The sequence below is a fragment of the Notechis scutatus genome, chromosome 1 (genome assembly GCF_049901735.1).
Source record: "Notechis scutatus isolate UNSWTSFEM ecotype Mainland chromosome 1, rNotScu1.2, whole genome shotgun sequence".
Taxonomy (NCBI): Eukaryota; Metazoa; Chordata; class Lepidosauria; order Squamata; family Elapidae; genus Notechis; species Notechis scutatus.
In genome coordinates, this window is record NC_142009.1 from 236,252,251 (window position 1) to 236,270,783 (window position 18,533).

The 18,533-nt window shown below is 37.4% G+C and overlaps 1 protein-coding gene and 1 long non-coding RNA gene across 6 annotated transcripts in view; one reads left to right on the forward strand and one right to left on the reverse strand.

The window, feature by feature from the left end:
• Positions 1-5,214, reverse strand: part of LOC148133280 (uncharacterized) — a 265,114-nt gene extending 259,900 nt beyond the window's left edge. The window contains exon 1 of the long non-coding RNA XR_015746631.1: positions 5,182-5,214. This is a non-coding gene — a long non-coding RNA (uncharacterized LOC148133280). The remainder of the gene's footprint in view (positions 1-5,181) is intronic.
• EPS8L2 (EPS8 signaling adaptor L2) overlaps positions 1-18,533 on the forward strand; it is a 96,668-nt gene that overhangs the window by 32,111 nt on the left and 46,024 nt on the right. For all 5 annotated transcript variants that reach the window (XM_087950775.1, XM_087950776.1, XM_087950777.1 and 2 more), the window contains one exon: positions 18,080-18,144. In XM_087950775.1, the coding sequence (XP_087806901.1) occupies positions 18,080-18,144 (65 nt within the window). The remainder of the gene's footprint in view (positions 1-18,079; positions 18,145-18,533) is intronic.

The following is an 18,533-nucleotide window of genomic DNA, read 5'->3' on the forward strand; positions in this document are numbered from 1 at the left end:
GCTGAATAAATGTTAATGTAGACCATGAATAAATAAAGTCACTTCTCTGCTTACTGACTCCTGTTTTGAACCAAGATGAAAGGGCATTGAAGGGAAATCCATTATATTCTTGGAAAGTCTGGGGGGGGGGGGGGAAGTATTTCAGAATAATTAGAGGTTTGTACGAGAAGCCCATTGCTGTTTTTTCTGTAATATTAGCAATACTCCCCCTCCTTCCCTGAACTTACAGTAAATTTTTAGTAAGGCTAAAGTAGTAGCATTGTACCTCCTGATCATTTTGCCTTTTGAATTCTTCTAGAAGGGAAATAAGTCCAGATCTCTGGATTTATTTTTATATGTAAAAAATCCATTCCCTTCTGGAGGTTCCATTTAGAGATATGAGCTGTCCACATGGTCAAAGTGGCTCTCGGAGCCTTCTCAGATGATGCGTTTGCTATGGCATTAGGTTCTGTTGCTCATACAAGTGGATCATCAAACAATTCGATCCAAAGTTCTCACTTGAGGCACAACCCACCCGGTTGAAATTATACTACTTTGGACACATTATGTGAAACCCAGCTCTCTTGAGACCTCTGTAATGCTGGGAAAGGTAGAAAGAAAGAAGAGACCAACCCAATCATGGGCTCAATTACAGTGGCAATTTTCGAATACCTAAAAGACCAGATTAGGGATTAATTATCATGGAGGAAATCTATCTATCTAGTTGCTGAGAGTCAAAATGACTTAGTAGCACATAATCAATTAACTTTACACAATGGTCCTCATGTGTAATGATGCCAAAGAGAAAGTTGTTCGCTAGCCCTTCTCCCTTGTTTCCTCTTTTAACGTTTCCAGCAGAAATCACACAAAGAAAAAAAACTGAAACATGCTCAGTATGGCCAAACTGTTGCAGAATGGGATGTTATAACTGCTGTCACGCAAAACTAGAGTTGTGAAATCTGCCTTAAAATACCAATCAGCTTTGAAAAAATGAACAGAGAAAAGTGTGTCTTCTCCAATATTGTTCAAAGTAAGTCCAAGAAGGCCCAACAAACCTGGCTATTGATTTTGGTAACTTCCTGAGAATTCTGAATAGCTTCCTGAGAATCTGTGGAGGCCCCCAAGTCATTGACTGTTCTCTAGTCCAGGGGTCCCCAACTTTGGCAATTTTAAGACTTGTGGACTTCAACTCCCAGCCAGCTGGCTGAGAAATTCTGGGAGTTGAAGTCCACAAGTCTTAAAGTTGCCAAGGTTAGAGATCCCTGCTGTAGTCCATCTCTCAAGCACATAGCAGAGGAATTTGTCTACCAGCCAGTCAGATAATTTTATAACCTTAGCATTTAAAATCAAGATTTGTTTAACATCTCCATAGGTTTTATTTCCATAAATGAAACTACGTGTCCACAGATAGCTATAAAAAATTGGAGTCATGGATGGCTATGGCTACCAAGAATAGATTCGTCAAAATGTTCCTTTTTCTGAAGCAACAGCATAACAACTCTTTGAGTTAGGTGAACTAGGAAATATCTCATTTCTAATAGCTTGTTGAAGATGCTTGTGAAGATGCTTGTTTAGTAATCTCTGTTAATTGTCAGCACTTGGCATCATATTTATCTTTTAAAATAAATGAGAAAGGAGCAGATGAACAGAAGCAGATGAACTCTTGTGGTTGCAATGAAAATGCTGTCGCAGAAGTTATTTTGCACAGGGAAGAAAAATGAGATCTTCGACCACAAAAAGCTGGGTTTGTTCATTGGTAGACTTTAAAGTACTACAGGATCTCTTGTTCTTGTGTGTGTGTGCGTGTGCACACACACACACACTCACACACACACACACTCCTACATGTTATCTGAGAAGACATATAGAGTAAATTTAATTGAATGGATGAGTTCAGATCTCCTTCCCCCTTTCCTTGAACAAGTCTGAACTGAGCCAGTTTAGTCTAGGGGCTAAGATACCAGGCTACAAAGCAAGAGACTCTGAGTTCAAGTCCCACCTTAGTTACAAAAGCCAGCTGGGTGACCTTGGGCCAGTCACCCTCTCAGCCCAACCTTACTTAAAGGGTTGCTGTTGTGAAGAAAATAGGAATGTTGTGTTGATTATGATCATCACCTTGGGTTATTTATACAAATAATAAAGGCTGGATATAAATAATCAAATAAACAAACTCCACTGTTTATTTTGATGCAGTATTATCGTTTCAGTTTCTCCTTTCAAACTTTTTCCCTATTGTCGATAACAGCATCAAATGAGTCTCAGCTCTCTTCTGATACAGAATTTGGTTCCCTAATCCTTTTTTAATGTTGTTATTTCTTCCATATCATTTTCAGAAGAGAATAATTTAAATCCCAGATTTATTTTTCCTACTTTTGTATTTGGTTGAAAATGAATGCAAAGAGGTAAACTAATTACCCGAAAACATAAAAATAATGTTGCTGCTTGTTTATCAGTGCTAATATATCACTTACCAAAATAGCCCATAGCAAATAGGCCTGGATGTGAATTTTAGAAACACAATCTTCCCTTCAAATTGTTCTCATTCTCGATTATTAGACAATCATTCCCCTGGACAAATCCACATTTTTGCTTTTATACTCCTCTGACATCTGTAATTGTGAACTAATATAATTACTACTATGCCATGCCCTCTTCAGGTTGCAGGTATTTGAATTGTTATATTCTAAATGTTGCAAATGTCCTTGTTTTTCCCCAATAACACTGAAACATAATTTTTGCTTTTCCTGTAGTGCAAATTATAAATCTAATATGGTATTGCAACAGATGTCCAACTATGAAGTTCTTGGTGCTAAGCTTGGTTGTGTGCTTGCATATATTTCATTACTCAACTAGGCTACTTCATCTTGTTGGATACTACTATTACTACTACCACAGTCATATTGGGAGCTCTGAAGCCCTTCCAGGCTGGAAGGACTGAACAGTGACAATATCATTGCTCGGGAGAATGCCCAGTTGGGGACTCCTTTCACAAACCCCATTAAGTTGCTCACTGACATGGTACCCATTTATCTCCTTGCGGTCACCTGCTTTCGAACTGCTGAATTGACAGGAGCTAGAGTGTGTGACAAGAGCTCACCCTTTCCATGGCAGCAACTGAGTCTTGAATGTGAGCCTGTCGATAGTCAGCCCAGCGTCCTAAACTCATGATCCGTCATGTTCGTAGTTGGGTAATGAAACATTTGCAAACAAACAACCAAGCTCAGAGAGCAGCAAGAATTCAATTTCAGAAGCCTTTGTGTAAGTTATGAAGAGTTGTGTCTCCTGTTTTGTAGAAATATAGTCATACCTAAGAATGTGGCACCTTGCATAATCTTATAATAGCATGCTGTTCTTGGTGAGTTTTATTTGGCCAGCTGCAGTCCTAAATTCTAAAAGTTAATTTTCAAGGTAGCTATGTACTTGTAATTAGTGATAGGTGAAGCTGTCCAGAGATCTGCCCAAGTCATAAATCTGTCATGCCATTAACTCACAAAAAGTAGCCAAATCACAGCTTTTAGCAGCCCTCTACTGTTCCATACTTGCTTACAATCATGGTGCTAACCTATGCTACTCTTATACCTCATAATAATACCAAATTGTTACAGATGGACATGTTCCAATAGAAGAGATGCTGTAGCTAAATATTTGTTGAACTGTCAAACTCTTGATGCTCTCTGAGTTTGGTTGTTTATTTGCAAATGTTTCATTAGCAAATGAGGCAATGTTACCTAGTTGAGTAATGAAATGTCTGCAAGTACACATCCAAGCTTAGCACCAAGAACTTCCCAGTTGGGAATACGTTGTGATTCCATACTAGCTTTACAATTTGCACTGCAGGAAAAGCAAAACTGATGCTTCAGTGTTATTGGGGGGAAATGAGAAAACTTGCAACATTTGGAATTTCAGGATGCCAGGAATATTGAGACTAGGAGGGGAAGTTCCCAAGCAAAATCATATCTCTGCCAACATGTGTTCTTTTCAGTTTTCCTGTCTGCAAAATGAAAAATAATGCTGATTTACCCAACAGTCTAGTTAACAAGCATAATGCTTATAAAACATTTTGAATCTTGAAAACACTGTACAAATACTCGCAGTTGAAGTTGCGTGTTTTGACAGGCAATCATTGCTCTGGTGTTTTCACCACACGGAGATTTTTCCTAAGAAGGAGGAAGCGTTGGCTGCATCAGTGTTTGCGTTCTTTATTGGCTTTATCACGTTAGCTAATAAACAAAGGAATGCAAGCACTTTACACTAATTTCAAAGTAAACATTAAACATGAAGGAAAGGAATTTAGCTGAGAGATTCCTCTAAATGCTTGCCAGGCCAGTATCAAGAAAGCAGCAGATTGCTATTTGTGTAGTCATTACAGAATATAAGTCACAAAGGTGCCTTTTCAAGAGGCAACTGGACTTTCTGGTTTTTCTTGGAAGATGTTTCACTTCTCATCCAAGAAACTTCTTCAACTCTGACTGGCTGGTAAGGAATGGAAGGATTTATACTCCTTGCAGACAGCTGGTCATTTGCATTCTTTTAGTGAAGGTCACTTGGAGGTTTATCTGTGTCATCGGGGTCACTTGAGTGGTGCAAATGAGTGTGGAGCCTTCTTGGAACTGTTGAAAGGACTGTGTTGTAGATTGGAGATAGATGATGTCGTATGCCTCCCCCTCTGTTAAGAGAAGGCTGTTCAATTTTGCCCTGGATGGCCTCTTTGACCCCTCTTTCAAACCAGCAGTCCTCTCTGTCCAAAATGTGGACTTTGCTGTCTTCAAAAGTGTGGCCTTTGTCTTTTAAATGCAGGTGGACTGCTGAATCTAGTCCTGATGTGTTTGATCTCCTATGTTGTGCCATGCACTTATGAAGTGGTTGTTTTGTTTCCCCAATGTACAGATCTGCACATGGCTTGCTGCATTGTACTGCATATAGCATGTTGCTCAGTTTTTGTCTGAGTGTTTTATCTTTGGGGTGGGCAAGTTTTTGTCTTAGTGTATTCTTGGATTTGAAGTGTGCATATATGTTATGTTGGCTGAAGTTCCTCCTGAGCTTTTCCGATATGCCTGCAATGTACAGAATGACAATGTTGCTTCATTTATTGTTTTCTTCATTATCTGTTATGGAGGAGCTCCTGTAGGGTCTTTTTTGATTTCATTCCATTCCCCACCATCCACTCAGAATTAAAGAAGCTTCTTGGATGAGAAGTGAAACCTCTTCAAAGAAAAACCAGAAAGTCCAGTTGCCTCTTGAAAAACCATCTTTGGGACAACCATGACCTGGATGACTGAGAATCTCCATAGACATTTACAGAATATAAGACAATTTTCACCAAAATCACAGTGCAGGTGATCACCATGTCATCATCACTATGATCTTAATATTGGCATGCCAGTGAGATGCTTCAGATGACCCCAAGTGTGTAAGAATTGTGTTCTTTCTACAAGTTGTATTTCTCTTACCTGTAACTCACCCTGATGTAATATTTGCTTCCTTATTGAATAAGTCATGTTGCCTAGATTCACACTTAGGTATGCTAGCTAGGTCATAAAACAGGGCTTCCAAACTACCATGATTAACTTGCTACAACGTGCTACTCCAGATCAAATACATTTTGGCATAGTTTTGCATCTATGATCAAGCATTGAAGAAAGGAGTTATTGCTGAAATAAATTTGCTTCTCAGGTTATATATGTAAAATTTTGTGCTGAATTTTTTCGGGCTATTTCTTGTTTTTCAAATATTATCTATGTATCATAGATAATCTGAATCTATTCTATGAGTTTTCATGGTGGTTGTCTGAATTGTTATAGCCCATATATTGTGGGCCTAAATATAATTCAATAATAAATTTGACTTTTTCATAGAGCAAAGGCGTAGTCTGAAACTGGGAGTATATGAGATATTTGTATAATAGTGGCTGATAATCTTTCCTCAATGCTTCATCCTTAAAGTTTAATGAATAATAGATATTTGCTCTTCTTTGTTTTTGCATCATTCCACTTGCCTCACTTATGTAACATTAACAAAGTTTTAAGGAAAATGTGTGTAATCACAATTAGGTTGGATACCTGCATTGCAAGAGTAATTAAATATAGCTTTCTCTGGTGTCCTAATTTCTCCTCCTTCTCCCTGAACTTGTGCTAATAAAACAGTACGATGGCATAATTAAGAACATTTGATACAGGGTGTTCCGTAACAGGATCCATAACAGAAAAGCAGCAACAATTTGTAGCCAGACTGATACTGATTTGCTGTCACCAAACATGTGACAAGCAAATTTTTGTTAGCAAGCAATGTCTCGGGTATATCTGGGGAGTCATATATCCTACAAGTTTGTATTCTTTCACCAAAGGTTTGTACTCAACGTGAGAAAGACCTTGATTCATTTAGGCCAGGGGTGGGGAACTATGGTCCCTTTATGACTTGTGGAGTTCAACTCCCAATTGCCAAGTGTCCGAATTTTGATCACATGACTATGAGGATGCTGCAACATCTTAAGTGTGAAAAATGGTCATGTCACTTTTTTCAGTGTCGTAACTTCAAATGGTCACTGAACATGGTTGTAAGTTGAAAACGTATAATTATACACGGTATCTGTGTATAATTTTTATTAAAGAATTTTTAAAAGAATAAAAACAACACAAATATTGAAAAGGAAAACTAAAGAAAAGTAATGTGAAAAAATGCAAAGCAAGACATAGAAAAGAAAAAAATATAAATATGTGGCTTTTGGTTTTAATAGCAATTATAAGTACATTTATATCCCCCCCCCTTACAATATAATTTCCTTCTTTCCATAGTTTACCTTTTCTAATTATCCACCCCATAAATCATAAGTTCATTTTTTTCTTTTTTCAGCAAAAAGTCTATTAGTGGGCTTCTAATTGTTAATAAAAGGAGTTATTGTCCTTTCTCTAACCAAAAAAAGTCATTTTTGTATCTCTGCTAATTCTGTCACCCTACTAGCCAGCCACTCTTCCATTGTGGGTTTTTCAGAGACTGTCCATTTTTATGCATATCATTTTAATAATTATCATATATAAAAATAATCTAACTCCTTTCTGATTGTCTGTTATTACTCTCAGCAAGAAGAGTTGTGGTTTCAGTGGAATATTAATCTTTAAAATTCTTTGTATTCTTGTATGGATTTGGATTACCAACATTTCTGGCATTTTTGCAAATCTCAAACAATATTTTTTTTAAACCCTAGCTTGGAGAGATACTAACTGATGATGATGATAGGGTTCCAGCCAATTTGAGGAAAGGGCACTGGCACCAGTTTAGGGAAACAGATGAAACCTAGAAAGCTTTCCTGATTTTTTTTTTTTAAGTTAGGAATTTAAATCAGAAAGTTACAGCATAGCTGGGCTACAGTTTAGGTTGATTGATTTTCTGGATACCTTAACAATACAACAATACTGAACATAAAGATACAGTAGCTGAAGAACAACTCCCAGCGCCCCTCATCACTGACCATGTTGGCTGGGATTGCTAGGAAATGTAACTCATATCCAGGCAACCAAAAGTTGGCCATTCCATTGTAGATAATGTAAAGGGAACTTAAAGGCACCACTGTTTTCTTGGTTGGTGAATGATATACTGCACACATCCTTTTCGTAGAATGCTTTTCTCTTTCCAAATAAGGGTAGGAACATTTCTCCTTTTCTTTTTCTTGCAGAGAAATTGTCTATGGAGATTCTCAATCATCCAGGTCATGGTTGTCCCAAAGGTGCTTTTTCAAAAGGCAAGTGGACTTTGTTTTTTCTTGAAAATGTTATGCTTCTCATCCAAGAAGCTTCTTCAGTTCTTGGATTAGAAGCAAAACATCTTCAAGGAAAAACAAAGTCAAGTTGCCTTTTGAAAAAGCATCTTTGGGACATGCAGAAAAAATATTGCAGAAGTGCACTGGGGGAATGAATTCCTCTTACAAAGTCATACCAACTGCAAAGCCAATGTGGTAGTGATTAAGATATTGGACTGAAATTTGGAAGACCAAAATGAAATCTACCATCTACCATGGAAACTCACAGGACAGTCTCCCTCCCTCTCTTCACCTAGCCTACCTCATGGGGTTGATTTCTGGTTGGTAAAGCTATATGAGCTCCTGGATGGAAGGATAGATATCCTAATCCTCCTTATCTAAGGAAAAGGTCAATTATTAGTAAGCTAATAGGTCAAATGTTGTCAAATGTATAAATAAAAATGTATTTTTAATGGGATTAAGAAATGCATTTTGAGAACATGAATGGTGTCTGGCAATAACATCTTACACAGATGAAGTAATGTTGGTCAAGTTCTGTCATGTTTGAAAAAGAAAGAATGGTTTTGCTTTCCTCTTGCCTTGTCCATTGTAGATGTATGAGTTCTGAGTTGGAGATACCTTTCATTACAGATCTAAGACTTGGAAATGCCCCCTTTCTGTATATTACTGGATTATTTGAACAGCTGTGTGACCACCTTGAAAGTCATGCAAATCCAACATACTGTGAATAATAATGTGAGATTGTTGAATTTTGCAAGGGCTAAATGCCAGAAGACTTTGGGGTGAGGGAAACCTATTGCCTTTCCTGGTTTGCTTTGAATTCTCTTTCCCAGGGAGACTTTTTAAAGCTGTAGCTACAGATGTAAAAAAAAAAAGTTCATGTTCTTATATGGGTCAAATGGTCACCAATAGGTAATTTGTTCTTGTCTTTTATCTGAATGATTTTATTTCTGATTTCAAAGTTTGTTTGAGATTTACTCATGTGGTGAAGTCCAGCCAGGAAATCTACTGTCTTGTAATAATGGAAGATGTTCTTCTCTGTGTTGTACAAAAGTTTCATTCTGATAGTTTCATTCTACTAATGTAGATAAAACATTAATGTATATTGCTAGTCCATGTAGGATATGCCATACATTAAGTAAATAAATAAATAAATTTGTAAAACATACATATATGTAAAACATACATATAAACACATATACGCACAAAGATTGCAGCATCCACAAAAAAGTTCAGAACCCACAATTGATGACATTTTTATTAGAACAACTAAATATTACAAAAAGTGTTAGAATCTCAAGTTCTTCACTGTTTTTTCCTCTCCTAAATGGGATCAAACTTTGCAGTTCAGGTGTTCTTCTCGGGGTTCTTTTTTTAAAAAGGAGTATGATAGGTAATTGAGGTGTATATAAACAATAACTGTATTTTTAGATGCCTGGAATTTATTCCAGTTAATCTTAGCAAAGTTGCACCTAAGTAAACACAGTAAGTTTTAATTGAGTACATTAAGATCCATGGACATATTTTTTCACCTTGTTCTATTTCTCCTTTCTCACCTTATTTTGTTTTTGTTGCAATTTAGTATTGTGGAAGTCAACTTATTCCTGTAAAAGGATTTTTCTTTTCTTTGTAAAAGGAAATTAATCTTTCTTTACATGTGCCAAATTTCATGTTCTCCATTGACCCCATCATTTAAGTAAAGCTAAAAAAAAAACCCACATATTTACTTTATTTCCAACGTTACTCCTAGATATTTGCTGAATGTTTGCTGAAGGCCATGTTTACTAAACTGTTGGTTAAATCCTTTATTGTACTATACACTGTAAATTCCAATCACCCGCTTCATGGGCTGACAGGAGAGAAATTGGTTTTCTGAGATTCTGTTAAATACAAAGCTTTGAATGTCTGAAAATAAAAAAAAACACAGGAATATTAAAAGAAAAGAAAAGCTGCCTTGTAAGGTTTTTTGCTAGTATCTAAAAAGCTTCTCATATTTGAGAAGGAGGTCAAATTCTGAGCAGGATTGAGATCCACATTTAGGTGTCTTCACATCCTTAGCTGGTAGATTCAGACCTCTCTAATACTATGATAGAAATGTTCAGGAAGCAGTTTTGGAAAATTTTTGCTAATCTAATACAGACTGGCATTCTCTTAAAGACAAGGGAACTTAGCAAACATTAACGCCCTCAAAACATAATTGACCCAAACAATATATAAATGAAATTTTAAACTGCTATTACTGAAACTGAAGTATCCTTTACTTTCCAGTCCTATCATCATTTATCTTTAAATAGCTAATGATAAATTCAGTCAGGCTTACTTCTAAGTAGCAGTTGTAAACTGAGCTCTTACTATTCATATCATAGTGCCCACTTATTAATCATTTGACGTAAATATTGTTTTTATTTCACCATTTCTGTCAGACTTAATTTTAAAATAAGTTAGATTAAAAAGAAGAAAGAAGAGAATACAAGAAGATTATTTTAACTTTAAGTAGACATATGTAAAACTTTCTGTAGCAAAAAAAGTGAAATATAGGGCTGCTCAAAACTACAGGCAGTGTAGGATCGTCAAAAGAAAAAAATAAAGGAATATAAGTATTTATAATAAAAAAGGTTCTGAGTAGATAATATTGATATGCTTCTAATTTAGAGAAAAGCCTACATTAGATAGAAAAGCCTGCATTAGAGACAAAAAAAATGTAATTGTAATTGTAATAATGATTTTAAGTACTGTGTACACTTCAAAGTGAATCAAAAGATCTAATTCATTGCTAAATGTTTACCAGTGCTTTAGAGACAAAGGATCATTGCAGCAAACTGCTGGCTTTGCTTCTTTTTCTGGATTTTTTTTTTTCAGACTAGTGTAAATAAGAAGCATAATTCTGAGATTTAGAAGAGAAATGTTCCTTCCAAGCTTCTGTACCCATATTGTGGCTTGAAGTTAAATGAACAAAACCCTTTTTCTCTCCAGAAGAAAAGCAGGGGGTTAAGTGCTCTTTTTATATTAAAGAGTGCTCTTTACATGCTAAAGAAAGCATCCTTCAGTCAGACTGAATGTTGATTCACTGAATGCCTGACCCTGTCTGGCATGGGAGACTTGGACGGGTCGCAATTGCTAAAGGCTATTATCTGTGACATTTTGCACTAAAGCATGTATAAACTTACCCTGGTTTGTTTGTAATGGACTTCTCAGTTGGCAAAGAAGGTGGCAGAAATTTGTAAAATGTATAGGGCCAGAAAAGCTATATATTCCTTCTATATTGAAGATATTAGTTTTAGGAAGCAGTCAGCAAGAATCCACGCTCTAATGAATATATTGACCAATGGCGTGCTAAAGTGTGCACATCCAGTTTCAGAAATTCTATAAGGCAATTTCGTTTTTTTTCTTTCAGCGAATGTGGTTCATAAGACTGAATAGCTAGCCTTCTTGCAAGATTGCTGCTGGGGCACATTTCAGGGTTTTTCTAGGCATGTAAGGTTTGTCTCCAGTTGCTGGTAGCCCAGAAGGTAAACATCAGATGGAATATGCTCTGCAGTCCAAGTTTCTTGGATCAGAATTCTATTTTGTTGGAGTAAAAACGTGGTTGCATCTGCTAGGGCCAAAACCCAGACTGTGATGCCTCCATGTCATGACTTGGATTCTACACTGATCTCTGGATTGTCAAAGGGACATAGCAAAATCTAAGGTCTGGAATGATGCAACCAGATGATTTGAATTTTTAACTCCAATTTTTAACCCTAAACGTTAATCTTTTCTTTAAAATTAGACTTCTCTTTGTATTTGTTAGTGACCACCCTTTCCTGGATTCAGGGCTAATTTTAGCTATTTCATGGCTCAGGATTTTAAGCTCTTAACTATGTTTAATTGTTCTGTACTTTTCCTGTTCTGTATACTTTTATGTTTTCATTTTTATCGGTTCTGCTTCTAGTGCACTTTGTGCTGGTCTTGTCCTATTTCAGTCTTAGTTCAGTCTTTTAGACCAGTATGAAAACTGGTCTTGGATCACAACAATAAATATTTATTTGCTTTACCCCTGAATGGCTTAAGTTCTGACTATCTGTGGAATCTCCTAAAGTTGCTTGGTTATTCCCACTTGATCAGCAGAGAACCCCTTCTGAAGATACCCCCACTTGCCAGTTTCAACTCTCTGGTACTTGGGAAAGGAGGAAAAGCTCCTAGGAGGTGGAATGCACTTCTCAGAGCAGGGGTGGGCAATTATGCCACCTTTATGACATGTGGACTTCAACTCCCAGAATTTCTGAGCCAGCATAGTTGCCCACCCCTGCTCTAGAGAGAGCATTTGGCCCCCATTTTCCATATATTATACAAGTTGTTAAAAACACATCCCTGCTTCCAAGCTTTTTATTCCTAATGAATGTATTTGAATGCTCAGTTCTCATTTGGCCTTGAATTGTATGAATGGTTCTTTGTTTACATTTTTCTGTTGTAAGCTTCCTTGATTGTCAAATAGATACAAAGGTGGGGCTTCATCCTCTACGTTCAGTAACACATAGTGTGACAGAATAGATTGATTATACCAAAAATGGTGCAGCTAATGAAGTAAACAAGGAATATCACTGTAATGGAAGTTTTCCTTAGGGCCTGGCTTATCTTTTGTGGGGAGAACTTGCTCTACCTCCTTCACAAGTGTATAGGATTTATACAGCCCTTTTCAGTACAGGACATGGACAACAAATTTTGCCCTGTTCTGAAGACCTTTTCTAACTAACCTTTCTTTATGGACTTATCTTGGATCTAGAAGCATAGGCCTCTTGTGTCATAACGACCACTACAATATGATGTGCTACTATTTCAGTGATATGTAACAAAGAGGGAAAAATTTGTAATTTCCTTCCCATGTCTCTAGTTGCATGCCACAATATTCAGGTATAACCAATAGAAACAAAAAACTAGATACAGAACTGTCTCTCCCACCCCCTGACCCCCCAAAATCTCTTCTCCCATCTCTGTTATTCCATTGGTCTTTTGTGCTCTTTAAAGATAAAGGAATCTCTGTTCACCTCCTTATACTTTTAGGTTTATTCTGAAGTTCGGATTTCTCCAGCTTGCCATTTTGTGTGAGTTATGTCTTTATTTTTATTTTTTCAATAATAAATATTGAAAAAGAAACATTTCAATATCAGATTCATTGAATGAATATTAAACTTTAATTAAGAGTTTGGAATTCAAAGACTTCTTTATAAATAATATGAGGGATCTTAGGCCACATAAGATTTTTTAAGATATTTTCATTCGAAGGGCAAAGACTTTAACTTTCATAATCCTATACTTATATTCAGAATGTTACCTCAGGTCTTGCAAGTTTATAGTTAGCTAGTATATAGTTCTTTGGATCTTCACCTGGCTGGCTCAGGTCAAGATTTTGGGCAACTAAATTGGCTAAATCCAGCCACCCTGACTTAAATTCTTTCATTAAACCATTTGGTTGTTCTATAAAACCAGAATATTTCTTTTAAACATCATTCTGTCCAGAAAGAATTGCTGAGTATAAATATTCTTTTTGTTTGTCTTATGTTGTGCTAATATCTCAGCTTTTTACTCCCTTGACACTCTGGCTGTCATGTTATGAAGTACATAACTTTCCTATTTATGTCAGTAACATTCTTTCCCTGAGGTTCTTTTATAATATGTTTGCCTTTGGTCTCTTAGCAATCATTTATTCTTGCTTGTGCATTTTATCTTTTTTTAGTTGAATTTTGTGTTTCGGTTGTACAGAGCACAGGATGTTTTTAAACTTTAAAAATACATATTAAAATGTTTTCTAACTTATTATGATAACCCATCAAATTAATTCATACATACTATCATTAAATTATTGTAAATTAGTTCTAGTTTACTGATGGCTAGGTCAGCCAGATGTAACTGGATAAGAAAATAATGTAAATCTCTCCAGTCATCTGGATGTATCTTATTCAACACAGACAACTAAACAACATCTTATTTGCAAGTTTGCATAATCATTGTGAAGTAGATTTCTCATGCAGATAACTATGAATCTCTTTTCAAGTTTGCCAGGACAAGGGTGTCCCGGGCCACCTGGCAAGAAGGATGCCCAGGAACATAGCAATAGCACTTAGACTTATATACCGCTTTACAGTGCTTTACAGTCCTCTCTAAGTGGTTTTACAGAGTCAGCATATTGCCCTCAACAATCTGGATCCTCATATTACCCACCTCAGAAGGATGGAAGGCTGAGTCAATCTTGAGCCTGGTGGGATTTGAACTGCCAATTTGCAGGTAGCCGAGTCAGCAGAAGTGGCCTGCCATACACCACTCTAACCACTGCGCCACCAAGGCTCAGTTTTCCCACTGAGCTTCCGTTTATGATGTATTTTGGAGAAAGCAAGAAAGCAGAAAGCTCTTCAGAACTTTAAGAGAAACATTTGATATTCCTTTTTTCCCCCTCATCTTTGTTGGAAAATACAGTAGAAATCCTAAGAAGAATGAGATAGTCAGCAGTCAGGCAGGCAGGCCTGCCATACACCACTCAGTAAACCACTGCTGTGCCAGTTAAAAGGCTCAGTAAGGTTATTTTCCATATATCCTAGAGCTTCCATTTGCAAAGTCAGTGTTGAAAAAGAGGTCAGTACTTTTCGTCAGAATATAAGTAGAAGAAAGAAAAGAAACCTCTTTTCTTCTTCAGAACTTTAAGAGAAACATTTGATATTCCTTCCCCCCTCATCTTTGGTGTTGGAAAATACATGTTTTACAAAGTGACACCACAATCATAGTCTATATATTATTTTACCCAAACTAAGTTAGGTAACCATGTTATCCCTAACAATATCTCCTGCTCTTTTTTTCTTTCTATTATGGTCCAATCATTGTACTTCACAGATCTTTCTAGTACCTATATTAAAATAGCTATAGATCCCTCGCATCCTGGATATAAACTGTTTCAACCCCTTCCTCAGGAAACCGCTACAGGGCATTGCATGCCTACTTGACACAGAGTTTTTTCCCTTGTGACATCACTCTGCAGAACACCTAATTCCCATAGTACTATCTTATGTATAGGTATATTTACTCATGTAGTACGGCTATATTACTATTATCTTCTCATCTGTTCCACCACCTTCTCTTATTGATATCATTATTATGATTATTATTAATTTGTTATTATGATTATGATTATTTTGCTCTTTTGCATGTACATTGAGACCTTCTGCACAGGAGTCAAATTCCTTGTGGATCTAATCACACTTGGCCAATAAAATATTCTATCTTCTATTTATGCATATATAATAAATACGAGGGATAGAACTTGGTGGCTTGGCAGCTTTTCCTTGTCTCAGCTGCTCAAATTATCGAGCAGAAAAATTAACACAACATGAACTTAAAATAGAGATAGGGAATGCTTCAGTGCCAGGTTTTTGCACTCTGGTATTGATTAGGTGGAAGTAAATAGTATTGGGCCTCAATATTCAAATCAACAGCAGTGAAAGCAATATTTGGTCAGACTCCTTTTGAAACTAAAAAATAAAAACAGTGTGGAAATGACCCAAGGGAGGCAGTAAACCAGATTATTTTTTAGCAGGAAGCTGCAAGTTATTTCTTAAGCAAACCTTTTCACATCTAGGGTCTTTTCTGCAAAAGTTGTGGAATGACATCCAACAAAGGCAAATGCAAAGTTCTTTATTTACAAAACAAATATAAATTACAGAATTATACACCTGACATGCTAATTGTAGTAATGAAAAAAGATTTTGGAGTAGTAGTGATTAAAAACTGAGAATGAGTCAGTAGAGTAACAGAATAGGGCTGGAAGGAACCTTGGAGGTCTTCTAGTCCAACCCGCTGCTCAAGCAGGAGACCCTATACCCGTGTTGGCAAACCTATGGCACGCATGCCGGAAGCCACTTCTGCCAACACATGAGAGCTCGCACGGAAGAGCCCCACTGCGCATGCGTGCACACCGCTGCCCGACAGTTGATTGTTGGGTATCTGGCACGCATGCGCTGGGTGTGCGGGAGATGCACGTACATGCACAGAGATGCACAGTGCACGTGGGGATTGGTGCGCATGCGCAGACATATGGCATGCGTGTGGAAGGATCGTGCACACATGCGCAGAGATGTGTGGCACGCGCAGGGGGTTGCGCGTGCATGTGCAGGCAGCGTGGGGGGGCCAGCACGCATTGCCTTCTGGGTGCTGGCACACAAGCGTGAGCACGCACGCAATTATCGGCACGGCAGCCAAAAAAGGTTAGCCACCACTGCCCTACACCCTTTCAGAGAAATGGTTGTCCATTCCCTTTTTTAAAATGTGACTACAAAAAAACAGTGATTGCTGTTTTTTAGGCTGCATCAATAGAAGTATAATTTTCATATCACTAGAAGTGAAGAATTGCAATGGTATGTGGAAATGACCATGTGTGTGTGTGTGTGTAGGGGAAAGATGCTGCCTAGGGAACAATCAGATAAGAGAGGGCATAGCACATAGTTGCATAATGAGTAAAGAAAGAAACTGCGAAAGGAACCGTCTTAATTTCTCGGGCTATAAAAGAGATGGCAGATTTGCAATATTGATGTCAGCGTTCCCAAGTAGAGCAGACCAGAAACTTGATCAGATGAACTAATTCTATTCTTAATATGAAGCTACATTAATAGAATCTTTCTAATTCAACTTGTAAAGTCCTAAAATGGACTGGAGCTGAAATATTAAAAAAAATGCCTGTCATATAATCCTACTTGTTCATTAGTTTTTCAAAGAAAGCCCTATTTCCAAAAACATCACTGTCAAGTACTGTACATAATGCAATTCCAAATCTTTGTGATGTTGCCCCAACTTTTAAATGCCGTTTCTAAAAAGATGGGATGAAAACCGACTTTGCTTTTATATGACACTAAATGACAATGTTTCTTTTTTCCAGGTATTTAAAAAACTTTTTTTTAAAATTAACTGGTTGGTTGGTTGGTTGATTAATTGATGGAAAATGTGTTTAATGCTATATAATTTGTAATTTTATTGTTATATAATATTCAAATGGTTTTTGCATTATGTATAATGTTCTGAGATTCCTTATGACGGAAGGGCAATTTTTAAACAATAAATAAATGAACAGTTGTGGATGGTTGATCTTTTTTTGATATTCAGCATTAGCCAGTAGAATCTTTTTGACCTGAAATCAAAGCTTACTTTTTCTTCCAGATACGTAATTTCCTCTCCTCTCCTCTCCTCTCCTCTCCTCTCCTCTCCTCTCCTTTCCCCTCTCATTTCATCTCCAAAAAACTCATATAGAACTTTTTAAAATTCATTAGTCTCTGATCTTTGAATGTCAATTATTAGAATTCCCCAGCCAATATTCCCATACTGAATGTCTGCTATTAAAGTGTGATGGTTATCTTTTGAAGGAGGGGATTGTTGTGATTCACCGGCAGCCGGTGCAGACAGCAGCGGAATCAGACAGTGGGGAAGAACGGGGACCAGTCAGGGAATCTGGAGAGGACTCGGATGAGGGTCCTGCGTCCAATGCAGAGATGGGGCCAGGACTATCTGGGAGTGAGGTGCTGCTTTTGGAGCCTTTGGAGTCTGGCAACAGCGAGGCAGAGGACCCAGGGGAGCCTGTTCCCAATGCGCATGTGCGCAGAGCTGCTAGAAGGCGAGACCAGCTGAAACAAAAGGAGCAACTCAGGAGTAAGGCTGGGAGGTGATTGCCCCTCCCATAGGGTATAAAAGTCAGGCCAAGATGATGATACCTTTGCAGGAAGCAACGTAGTTCGGTCGGTTCAGAGTCATTCTGGAAGCTCTTTGTAGTTCGGTTGGCGTTTTTTTTGTACTCCGGTGGTTTCTTTTCCAGTTCATTTGATACTTCTGTTTTTGGCAGCACTTCACAAAACTGAAAGGTGTGTGCTTATTTCGTGGGACTGTTTGAGATTAATTCCGGCTGGGAATAAGTCTTGTTTTTAAAAGATGTGGGTGCTTAATTACAGTTTGGAAGCCTTGGTCAGAACAGGGATGTAGGAGTTACATCCTAACCATATCTAGTGAGCACTAATTATGGGAAAACTGTATCAGGAGGAAAGACTGTCTTTGACACTGAGTGATGGCCTCTCTTTCTCTGGAAATTGAAGATTGGACTGTGTGTTTGCCAAGAAAATGCCTACTTTGAAACTTACTTAAATAAATAATACCTGTGCAAGTTAGAATGTTGCTGTTATTCCAGTAGAATGGTGTGTAAAACCTTCTATAAACCAATTAAATAAAACTATCAATAATAAATAAGCTATCCTGAAAGAAAAAAAATACATTTTTTGAATGTAGTCTAAAAAAGCTAGCCAACTTTGGAGCAATTATTATCCTACATTTTTTTTTCTCCCACAGAACAAAGAAAGAAATACTCCAACTCAAACGTCATCATGCACGAAACATCTCAGTACCATGTCCAGGTGAGTTGGAAACTCCTTAGCAATAGGTAATGGAATTGAGTCAACGGGTAATCTCTTTCCACAACTGCGATCACAACAGGAATAAGTCACAGGAGGGAGATAATCAGATAATAAATCTAATAAAATAAATAAGCAGTTTAACAGGTTCATTGTGAGCAAGCAACAGAAGAAGGCAGTGATAAACAACTTGGGAAATCCTTCCATTTGCTTAATTTCCCCCTCTTTCCCCCCAAGATTACTCATTGGCGGGGTGGGGGCAGGGAGGTGAAAGATAGCTGGTTGAAATCAATTCTTAAAAAAGGAAAAACCTAGATTTTCTCCATGCCACCTATGTTCCCATCATTTAGGAATGCTTCACAGTGTACCAGTGAGGCTTTTAAGTAATAAAT